Source organism: Gymnogyps californianus, chromosome 25 (genome assembly GCF_018139145.2).
Source record: "Gymnogyps californianus isolate 813 chromosome 25, ASM1813914v2, whole genome shotgun sequence".
NCBI classification, from domain to species: domain Eukaryota; kingdom Metazoa; phylum Chordata; class Aves; order Accipitriformes; family Cathartidae; genus Gymnogyps; species Gymnogyps californianus.
The window spans coordinates 110,179-121,603 of record NC_059495.1 but is presented as its reverse complement, the minus strand read 5'-3'; the positions used below and the strand labels follow the sequence as shown (position 1 = coordinate 121,603).

General features: G+C 55.5%; 1 protein-coding gene across 1 annotated transcript; it reads right to left on the bottom strand.

Moving 5' to 3' along the window:
• Positions 1 to 1,111: 1,111 nt before the first annotated feature.
• CXCR5 (C-X-C motif chemokine receptor 5) lies at positions 1,112 to 7,781 on the bottom strand. The gene is made up of 2 exons (XM_050911064.1): positions 7,743 to 7,781; positions 1,112 to 2,188 (listed from the first exon to the last, which is right to left on the bottom strand). The coding sequence occupies exons 1-2, from the start codon at positions 7,779 to 7,781 to the stop codon at positions 1,112 to 1,114; spliced, it is 1,116 nt and encodes a 371-aa protein (XP_050767021.1).
• Positions 7,782 to 11,425: the final 3,644 nt, after the last annotated feature.

Sequence of the window (11,425 nt, the reverse complement as noted above, 5' to 3'; positions counted from 1 at the left end):
ATGCAGGTGGAGCAAAAATACCAGAAAGCACAGTGCACAGCAAAACGCAACGTTCCGTCTCAGCCTGCTAAAAACAAACAGAAATTATGCAAATGAGCTCTTTTCCTTACTCTGGGGCAGTGGGTCTCCTTGCTCGCAGAACCCGCAAATTGCCGTACAACTAGCTGCAAAAAAAAAAAGTTACACCTTCAGCTTTACAAAGCTGCGTGGTTCATCTCCCCTGTGCTCAGTCACAAGACAGAAGCCGTCTCTTCAGACAGCTTTCTTCCTTAAAGGAAAGCTTTTGCATAGTCAGGCGTTCAGTTCAGCAGTCGCTCACTGGAGCTCTTAACAGCAGTAAAACGGATCAAATGAGTGGGAAGAGGATGCGACTGGTGTCAGGAAAGGAATCTGTGACAGTCAAATCTTTCAGTCCGTGGCAGGACCTCCTGGCATGAGCCGTGTTGGGCAGATCAACGTGCCGTGGCTGGCCGGGGGGGATATCACGCAGCAGGAGGAGCAATATTGCAGCCAGAGACCATCCAGCACCGTGTGCCCGTGCTATCGGAGTGAGCTCTGCATCCCCCGCCCGTCCTACCTGCATCTCTCGTTCCAGTTGCCGTGGCCAATGAGTCCCGCTGCTTCCTTTGGGCATGTGTCTACCAACCTGAGCTGGTGAAATGGAGACCCGCTTAGCTTTTGTCCTCCGTCCTCGCTCACTGACACAACTCCACGTTTACTTGGCTGCACTTTTTTCCTTGCCCCTGGCACCCCAGTCTCGTGCCTGGCTCCATGCACAGGACGCCTGCAGTCAATTTTTGGAGGGAGAGGTGGAAATGTCAGGTTCAACCCGCTCGGGTTCATCTGGCCCTGCCAGAGTGACCACCGGACAGCCAGTGTTCACCAACAGCTGCCAGGCAGATTTCTACAGGTATGAGAACCAGGAGGAGCCAGGGAAGGTATCTGGTGGGATTTGGGTGTTCGGTGGCTATCGGACCTCAGCTTCCTGAGGAGTGAAGGAAGTGGTGGGGACACTTGTGAAACTTGGGACTGAGGCCACAGCATGTGTGCCACTGGGAAGGCAAGCCAAGCCCCAGGCCGGTCCTGCCCTGCTGCAGGCAGCCTTTCCCAGCTAGAAAGTGGAGATAGAGGTGGTGTTGTCAGACTCGATCCCGCTGCCCTTCCTCGTCACCTCCAGGATCTCCTGCAGGGTCTCCTGGCTTATGCAGCCGAGCTCCTGCAGGATTCGGAAGAAGTCGTTACGGAACTTGACTCCAATGAAGGCGTAGAGGATGGGGTTGAGGCAGCAGTGCGTGAAGCCGATGGCCTCTGTCACCATGATGGCCGTGTCCAGCTGGTCTTCCAGGAGGCAGTTCTTGGTGAAGGCTTCTAGCTTGGTAAGCGTGTTCAGGAAGATGACGATGTGGTACGGGCTCCAGCAGAGCAGGAAGACGCCTGTGACCAGGATGGCCACGCGGACAGCTTTTTGCCTCTGCAGGCGCTGGGACTGACACAGAGCCCGGACGATGGCCAGGTAGCAGTAACACATGACCAGCAGCGGCACGAAGAAGGCCACGGTGTGGTAGAGGAAGCGGGTCGCCAGCCAGGCGTTGTTGCCATCGATCCCAACCTCTGGAAAATAGCAGATGCTGCGGTTGCTGTCATCTGTCCAGACTTCCATGAAGATGAGATCGGGTAAGGTCAAAAGCAGCGAGCAGAGCCAGACAGCCGCGCAGGTGAGGTGGATGGAGCGAGCTCTGCGTTTGCGGTAGGTGTGGATCGCGTAGACGATAGCCAGGTAGCGGTCCACCGCGATGCACCCCAGCAGCATGCTGCTGCAGTAGAAATTGATCTTGTGGACAGCGCTGAGGATCTTGCAGAGGAACTTCCCAAATACCCACCCAGCCAAGCTCTCCACCACGCTGAAGGGGAAGGTGAGCAACAGTACCAGGTTGGCCAGGGTGAGGTGGAAAAGGAAGTTTTCCGTGGTAGTGCGAGACCGCTTGAACCTCTCTAAAATGACCAGGACCAGGGCATTGCCCACGGTCCCCAAAACGAACATCAGCAGATAGATGAGGGGCATGAAGACCTTTCTGAAGGGGTCTCTCTGGTTGCCGACCACAGATGAGGCTGGGTTGAAGCAAAAGTAGCCCTCCAAAGAAGGGGTGGTGTTCTCGGCCTCGTAGTAACCGCTCAGCTCCACCTGGCTCTGGGGAACAGAGAGAGTCTGGTTACCGGAGGGGAGCTTTTGAACACGAGAACCCAGTCCCTCAGCTGCACCTGGCAGACCTGGAGCGGAGCGTCCCCACGTCCCGCAGCCCGCCTGTGTCCGGAGGGGGGGCTGCCCGTCTGCAGCGTGATGACCCGGGAGGCCCCTCTGGTGCCAGGAGGTGCAGCAGCACGTGGAGAGGGCTGTCCCGATCTCCGATAGCAAGGGCTGCTCGGTCTGTCATCTTTAACTAGCGTATTTGGGGATGTTCTGGTGTCCAGACAGACGACCAGTTTCATCTTCTGGTTCTTGCCGAGTTACCTGCTGGCGGCTTTTGCTTTCTCGCACAGCACGGAACCCTCCGCTACCAGCTTTCCCGATTTTTTCCACCCATTTCTGACACCGGCTGTCCCTGTCCTGCCTGCCGTCTGCTGTCAGGTACGAAGGTGGTGGGATTCACTGCACAGCACACCTGTACCTCAAGTTACATGCACTGATCCTGTCCCCTTCTGCCTCTCTTCCTCGGAGACCCTGGACCTGCCTGGGGCAGAGCAAGGCGAGGTGGGGACAGCAGCAGCCGTGCTTGGGATCGCTTTCCACGGGCTCGGAGAAAGGTGCGGGGCGGGTGTTCAAACGTGACTGGAGGGAACGCCTCTGAGGCGCCGTGGTGCCATAGCTATGGGGATGGATGCTGGAGAGAGCAATCTGTTCTGTTGGTAAACCTTGCGGTTCTGAATTAATTGCAGTCAGAGCAGGAAAGGGAATCTGAAAACGCCACTCGGCCCCCGGGCTGATACCCGGTAAGGAAAGTGCGATAGAGCCGCCGCAGATGCGATTCGCGCTTGGCAGGCGCGGGCTGAGACTGCGGGCAAGTCCCGAGTGCCAGGAAGCTGGAGTCGCGCTCGGGAGGAGCCCCCCGGACGGCGGGCACGCTCCGGCTGGCCTCGGGCGCCTTGCAGAAGCTGGGCGTTCACAAAAGCAAAGGGCTCGGATGCAGACGAGCGCAAAAAGAGAGCGTCGCAGGAGGCCTGCGGCAAGCTGAGAAATTGGTGTCAACTGGGAAGAGCTCGGCAGCAGTTACCCTGAGCTCCCCCACCCACACCCTCTCTGGAGACCAGCGCCGAGACTTCAGTGTCAACCACAGCGGAAGTCTCTGCTCGCTGCTTTCATACCTTTCACTGCCAACTGTAGCCGTTTGCACCTGCTGCTCCTTCCCTCCTCAGCCAAAGTTCCCATCTAAAAATACTAGCCCTGCTTTAAACAGTTTTAGAGCTGATTTGGGGGGTTTTTGCTCCCCCCGTGTGCTGCTAAGCCAAATGACCGTGACAAGCCTCGAGCCCTGCGTTGTGCCTAGCTGGAGAAGGGCGATTTATGTTTCCTCTCTCTCAGGCAGCCTTCCCTGGGCGACGCGCTGGGTGCCTCTGCACGCGACTGCCTGGGGTAAAGAGGTGACTTCGCAGCGGCAGCGCTCGTCTCGAACTGCTGTGCTGCTGAAACCACCTGCACGGCTCCAAGGGGAGCCCGGGCACGTTGATGGGGAAGAACTCTACGGAGCATTACCGAACGCGCGGAGCAGGCAGCTGGCTCAGACGGTCCCCGAGCAGTGGACGGTAGGAGGGCGAATGGACCCTTGGGGAAAGTGCGGAATAAGCTTGCCCGGCTCTCGCCCTCTTCCCCAGGCCTCTACCTTTGGCTACCGCCAGAAAGAGCGTTGAGCCAGACAGGCTTTGGTTTGACCCAAGTTACTCTTGGTCTTGCCACGGTCCCATTCCCCGCCGGCTCCGCACCCAGCGGTGCTGCCGCTGTGCCGTGATGCCACGGTGCTTCCTCCCGAACGGGCGAGAGCCGGTCCTCTTGGGGGGCTGGGAGTCCTCCTCCCTGCCCAAAACCTCAAACGCACGCGACTGTCTTCCCCTAACGTGACGGTGGGGCTGCAAGCCTTTGGGGAGAAGCATTCGTATTCCCAAAGAACAGTTATTTTTCTGGTTTATGGTATGATTCTGGAAACTGGAGATTGCTGCTAAAGACAAAAGCCTTTAGAAATCCCTCCCAGTTTGTTTTCTCCCTGGCTCAAAAATATTTCCTGCCTAGTCCGTACCTGAACCCTCCATCAGGAGTTACCAATGCGCACAGAAACCTGCGACGTGTTGGCCAGGGCCAGATCCTTGAATCTCCCCGAAAAAAAACCAAAACCAAAAACCTCTGCAATTTGGTACGGCGACCAAACCAGGCTGCTCAGGACACGTGAGTGACCACGCTGAAAACCCTGAAGAGAACATGTGTTGGAATGGGAAACTTCACCGGGGAGAGAGGTTGGAGGGTTCCAGCTTTAAAGGGAAAAAGGAAACGATGGGAAATGGCCGGGTTTGCTGGCTGGAGTGTCCGAGCGCTGCCTGGAGCCACACCAGCGCCCATCGACGACAGCGGACGGGCAGCCTGCGCCGTGTTCAACGGCTTTGGCTGCTGAACGGTTTCCAGCGTCACCCTGCATTCAGAGCCGGAGGTGCGGAGGCTGAGTGCCGCTATCAGACACCATCTGATTGCTGATAAGATGGCAGGTAGGGCTCTTACTGTAAGCCACTCGCCACAGGCAGGGGAAGCGTGCGCTGAGCTGTGTCTGAGGCGTCCTCTCATGTGCATCTCCGAGCAGAGCAGCGAGTGTGGGTAGGAGCGGACAGAGATGAGTTGGAGAGAAATAAAAGAGGATGAAAAGTCAGAGTCCGGGCTGTGACAGGAAGGGCAAGGACCAGAGCTGCGGGAGATGCACTGAACGTGGCAAGCTGAGGCTTTTGGGGACGCTGCTGCGATTCCCATTTCTAGGACTGGAAGCAGGTTGGCTGCCTGATCTGGGATGGGAGAAGTCAGCAGTGTGCGCAGGGGGACCTTGGTACAGGTCTCCTGCAATACAACTGCAGCCAGATTTGGGGGTGGGCGATGCAGCGGTGTCTTTTTCTGCAACTGAGCAGTCAAGTGCATGCCTGGGAAGCCCGTTCCTGTGCGCTCTTTGTTCAGGGATCCCTTTTCCCCTCTAACCCACATCTCAGAGTTATTCCGGTCCCCGCGTGTCAGCTGCTTTTCTCGGTTCCCCACAACTGCCAGCGATCAAAACATTTGGCTGCAGAAGAGAAGCAGCTTGTGCGCTATTAGGGATTTTCCATGTGAGTCATTCCCTTCTAGCCCGTGCCAGAGCCGGGAGAAGCACGTTTCATTCCCAAAGCCTTAAAACTGAAATTGCCCGCGTCAGTGCAAGTTACTGACAGAGCTTCTGCTCATCCCCTCTCCGGGTGCTGAACTGGGGAAACCCACGAATAAGAGCAAAGCCTGTGGAAATGCCATGTTACCGTAGCGCAGGTGCCTTCATGGCTCTTGAGTCATGCTGGTCCCATGACAATGAAAACTGGCCTGCAGCACCTCAGGGGACCTGGTGGAGATCTCGGTGGTCTTTCTGCAACTGTGTTTTTGTTTCTCTAGCCTGCAGCTGAGGAAGGTTAAGCGGGCAAAGCTTTCTTGCTATGGAGAAACAGGGTTATCATTTTGGGCACGTTACTTTTCCACAAGGTTACAGAGACGAGTGGTCCCGTACGGTATCAAAGTTTAGGTGAGGCCCTCGCTGCACTCACTGGGCGATACTGAGATAAATGCCCTTTCGGTGCAAATGTTCTCATCGCTTTTCCTTTCGCACTTGCTCAATCGGTCAAGCGATCCTCTCTGGTGAGTGCACAGCGCAAGGTTTGTGTCGCCACTTTGACCGGACACCGTTGAGGCCTTTTTTGCAAATCTCTGTGGGTAGGTCGGTGCTACAAGCGCCGAGTATAAGTAAAGCAACATATGGCACCACCAAAGCAAGCGTGGCATTGCTCGTGTGAGATCTGTGGCCAGCTCCAGGGAGGGGGCCAAACCTGGGAAGCTCCCAGGGGACAGAGGTGGGAAACGCGTGTCACAAACTCCCGACTGCGGGAAGTCTGAGAAAAGGCATAAAACTGTTCTCGCTGCGGCACCTGGCTGTCGGCGCTCGGTCCCAAAGTTAGCCGAGATTCTAAGCTAAGGTTCTGGAAAGTATTGTATGCAAAGAACAAATCCCAGCGCTGCTTAATCTCTCTGGGTTAAAAACGACGCAGTTTTGCCACAAGCAGCCGCTTGCTTATAGCGCGTGACACGCTGCGAGCAGGCGGACGGCACGCTTCAGCTTCGCTGGTTTTCTGGTGGTGGGGCAGATTTCCAGTGGAGAGAGTTCAGCTGGAGGAATGAACCAGCATGGAGATGAAAAAGGTTTGAGTTTGGTTTTAACCTCTCGGCAAGCATTAGCGCTGCTGCTGAACTTCAGCAGAGGTCAGGGAGAGAAGCGTCTTCTGCAAAAAAAGTTCTAAAGGAACGACCACTGTTCGCAAAGGATTTTTACACTGGATGAATCGGAAAAAATAAGGAGAGTAGGGCTTGCCCCCCGTCCCCCCCCACCGTATCTCCTCTCTCCTCCCTGGTCTATAGGACAAAGGAGTGACAGACAAATTGGTAAAAATTAAATCCAGCATTTCTCTCTTTGGAGAAACTAAACAAAAACTGAGGTCTGCTGTAGAGAGCCACTGTATTAAAAAATAAATTCTGAGCTGCAACATTTGAAAACCAGGCTAATGATAGCGCTGCTGTGGACTTCCCCTTGGATGGCACAACATTCTCTAAAAGGTGCAGGTGCTGTCTTTCGCTTGCAAACGCAGCGGAGAGAACTACGGGCAGAATACACAGTGTCATCACTCCCTATTAGAAGAAGTACTTGCAATTTATCTTCCCCTCTTTAAAATTCCCCTTCTGTAAATATACCGCGTATTCTCCTTTTAGCAGAGTCTATGGCAGCCTGTTCGTGGAGAAGGCAAGCAGGGGTAGGAGCGTGTATGGTCGTACCAAGGGTTTTCACACGCAGAGAGATAGCATTGGGTTTGCTTGGGTATTCCTGTTATGTAAAGATACTAGACGAGATTTCCAGGGCTTTGCACGCTGTGCGCACAGTCATTTATACCACCGAAGGCTGGTGCAAAAGGCGCCTGACTCAGAACAAGCGTTTTACGCCCACGTCGTGTCAATGGCTGCGCAGAGAGCAGGGCAGCAGGGAATAGAGACCGGGACAGGCTGGCAGCGCGGGACGGGGCTGCAGCAGCCCGGCTCTCCCAGCGAGCCGCCTGGCCCTTCGGCAGCGACGGTGGTCTCGGTCCCCGTGCAAGGACGGCGCTCGGGCTCGGCGCTCGCCAGAACGTCTGGCGCGCGAGGTCCCGGTAGTTAGGCGGCTGTCCCCAAGGGAATACCTGGCTCCCTTGGATCGCAACGGCTGCAGCCGCGTTACGCCGGCTCTCCGCAAGCACAGCGCCGTCGCTTGCAGTCCCCCTCATCGGTCGAGTCCGGACTTAAGGGATGCGAGGGCTGATTGCGACGGCGTAAGAAATTGCTCAAGCTCTCCCTCTGACAACAGGAGGGTGAGAAGACGGACAGATAGAAACCAGGTCTGTCAGCCCACCCCAGCTCTACCTGCTCTCCCCGTTATCAAGCAAAGCCAGGCCCGACTCACCAAGTCATAGGTCTCTGATGAGTAGCTGACAGGCCCCATGGTTTCAGGGGCAGGATCCGTCTCTCCTCCAGCAGTTTCAGCAAAAGTTCTTCTTTTTTGGGGTGGAGTTAATCATTTAAGTGAGTAGGGAGGGACCCAGCATGTAACAATAGAGTATTTGCAAGGCAAATGAGCTCCAGGCGTAGAGTGACCTAAATGATGTAAAGATTAGCATCTAGCTTTATCATCTTTTTTTTTGAGTGCTGTAAGTTGATTTTTAAACTACAGTTTGAAGAACCCACGTTCCTTTGGTCTGTACCAGAGAAGATCCAGAATGTCTCTAGGTCTTCCCTGGAAACCTCCAGGGCTCTTGCCCACGGCCGTCCTCATCCCAGGTTGTCCGAAAGGCTTTGCGCCGAAGGATATCCTTACCAGAAATCTCCCCGGATCCGGGCACCTCTCTGGAGCCGTGCAAGGCTTTGAAGACACCTGAGGTGAAATGCATGGGTCTGGTCTGTACGACCATCGCCCTCCGCCTCGGGGTCCTCCTGGCTGCTTGAACCTCGGTGACCTGCGGACGTCTTCTGCTCCTTCTCCTGCTGCTCTGCCCCTCGCCTTGGTCAGGGGGGCGCGCAGCGGCTTGCACGGGAAAGCACGGCCTCGGCGGCCACTGTGCCGGTCTGGGCGAGGGCGGTAGCTAGCAGAGGCTGGTCCGCTGTACGACACACAGCGAAGCCCCTTGATTAGACACCTTCCTGTAGTGCTTGTCTTGCCCATAATAAAGATGGGAAATCAAGGTTCCCTCTGCTCAGGGAAACGGGCATTTTGGCCAGTAACGTCGCAGCCGCAGATTCACGGTGTGAAAGCCCCAGTCTGGGTCAAGCAGGATAGGACGGCATCGCAGCTGGCATTTTGGCAGAAAGCTTTTCCTCTGTGAGGAGCCGAGGCGGTTTGACAAGCGCAGTGCCCGTCCTCCTCTTGTCTGGGCACGGCTGCACCGAAGCCTCCGTACCAGCGAGGAGTCTGGTAGGACTCGGCCTGGTGAAGAAGGCGGCGGCGTTATTCTGGTGAGCACTGTTCGATTTCATCTGCTCCTCATGTTTTTTAGCAGGAGCCTGGTGATCCTGACTCGACGGGGCCCTGCTGCCCCGAGGACGTTCGCTGTCCTCCCCTGCCCTGAGCACCTTCGGCGCACCTGCACGTGCCCACCCGGCCCACCAGCCTCTGGGCACCCCTTCGCCCAAAAGTGAGAGGCCGGAGAGCAGCAAAGCCGGAGGGAGGGCACGGGGAGCCTCGCGTCCCCCGCCTCGTGGGGGGAGTACGGACCTAGCGAGCCCTGTCCCGCATGGCTGGGCTCTCCCGAGGCCCTGTGCTGCCAGGGCTGTGGGGTGAGGCGAGAAGTGGGGTACCGCTGTGCCCGGGAGACAGAGAGGTTAGGAAGGATGTTTTCACCCAGCTAGAACTGGAGGGTGGAGCACTCAGCATCAGGGACTTCCTTTAAGGGCTAGCAACGAGGATGCTGCTCCCCACGGCGGGGCGCGTTTGGGACCGGCTCTGCCGGTGAGACAGCTTGTGACCTTCAACAAATGCCACCTCCCCCAGCCCCAACCGCCCCGTGAGCAAAGCAGAAGTACCGTGCAAAGTAAGGTGCTGCGAGTCCCTAGGTGACGGTGATGCTGCAGAACCTCTCGGGTCAGAGGGACGGTCTGCAGGACACGGCTACGGGGAACTGTAGGCTAGAAACACCTCCCGGGCTGTAAGCTTGGCCCTCGGACGTGGCGTGGGAATGACAGGGGTTCAGGGAGCCTGCTCCAAAGCAATAGACGCAAACGATTTCACTTGCAAACACATACCACGCCGAGAAAATGACTGCTACCGTACGGACGCGACCTACGGGATCCATGTGTTGCTGTAACGTGAAATGTGAGAAAGATGACAGTGAGAGAGAAGAGCATGGGAGAAAAATAAATGGGGAGAAAAGAAATTTAAATGAACAATAATGTCACTTCACGGGCAGGTCAGGAACCGACTATGGAAGAAAATTCAATGATAAATATTTGAGGATTGTTTTGGTGTCTGTACATGGGAATTCCTGGCTGAACTCTGGTTTTCTGCCACAGGTACACTCTCTCACTGGAGAACCGTTCTCGTTTTGTAAGGAACATAAAATTTCGTTAACTTGTATAAGGTATTCTGATAATAGGAAATTACTCAGCTTTACGTAAGGATGATAAAACGCACTACTTGCGTACGAAGTTGCTCTGTTCTGTGTAACTATGTGACTAGCGAGCACATCTACTGACCAGTTTGACACCACACTGACTTTCTGAGCTCTCCTTGAGAAAAGCCAGATCGCTTCTGGCTCCTGAATCTTCTCACCTCTAATGTTTTTCGTTTGTCTTACTTGCCGTTACCGTAACTAAAGCTTTGCTAAGCGTGTGCTGCCTACGGATGTTAGTCGTATTTACTAATCTGTTAATTTCTGTTGTCATTTGTTCTTTTAAGGTTAGAGCATGCTATTTCCTGTACATCTCACTGCGAAGTGCGATGCTTATAGCCCTGCGAAGAGTCGAGATGAAACGCCGGTCCCCGCGCAGCGGGGCCAGAGCAGCAGCAGCAGCAGCAGGCGCCGGAGAACGAAGGTCGTGCCCAGCGTGTGCCTCTGGCTGCGGGAATGGGGGAGTCGAGGCTTCTCCAGCTGTACCTGCTGTGCCCTTCCGCCAACAAGCGGCACGACAAGCGGGCACAGCAAGACACGGGCGAGACGCAGCTTTTCCGCTCCCCTGGCATTTGAAGGCACAGCGCCTGTCTCTTCAGGTTCCTTTTTCTCTTGCCGCGCTTGGAAGAGAAGCTTTACAAAGAAAGAGGGAGGCATCGGGTGGGGGAGAGGCTGACAAGGGAGCTCCGCGCCAGGGACGACCTCTCTGCCCCAGGGGACGGCAGTTCAGGACACGGCAGCAGCCCCACAGCAGAGCAGCGGGTAGTCTGGGAGCGAACGAAAGACAGAAATTAAGGACGAGGCTGTGCTGATCTTTTTTTCCCCGTGAGAATCGGGCAGGAATATGGGAAATGATTGCACTGGAAGGGTCGCCAGGCCTGCTGGAGATGATTGTGCTGCGGCTGGCGGAGGAGGGAACAGCGTGGCATCTTCCTCCCGCTGCGACCCTCAAACCTCTCGTGGTGCTGAGCCCCGGGCGCGCGTTTCGCTGTTGAGGGTAGGGATAAACGACGATCGCAAAAAGACGGCTGCAGATGTGAGGAACTAGGAAAAAACAACAATGTGAGGGGAAACAGATAGGTTTCCCTGTCTTTTTGTGCCTACTTTGGAAAAACATTTGAACAAAAATTTGCCTGCCAAAGAGTTTTGGAATTACCAGCATTTTTAGGCTAGCGTTTAAGATTACATTGCTGTTGTGCCTCAGCTTGTCTAAATAACAGCTATCCAAAAAGAAAATGGCGATATCCAACGTGCCGTGGTGGATGTGGCTCCTGGATGCCGTGGGTCAGTCTTTCATTCTTTCGTTTGTGTTAGCTGTGTTTTAATGACTACCGAACAAAGCCGCGCTAACTTTCCAGGGAAACGGGCGTGTTTCGCTGGAATCCTTGTTATGAGGTCTGAGATGCGTGCGGCTTCCGAGCAAGAGAAGCCATCGCTGCCGGTGGTGCCAACCTTTGTCACCCCGCGTCCCCCTCTATCGCGGAGA

What these genes read in the sequence shown, in the direction of transcription:
- CXCR5 (XM_050911064.1), bottom strand. Translation starts at nt 7,781, where the DNA reads ATGGGGCCTGTCAGCTACTCATCAGAGACCTATGACTTG. An exon ending in CATCAGAGACCTATGACTTG is followed by an intron (nt 2,189 to 7,742) that starts GTGAGTCGGGCC and finishes TCTGTTCCCCAG; the next exon opens with AGCCAGGTGGAGCTGAGCGG.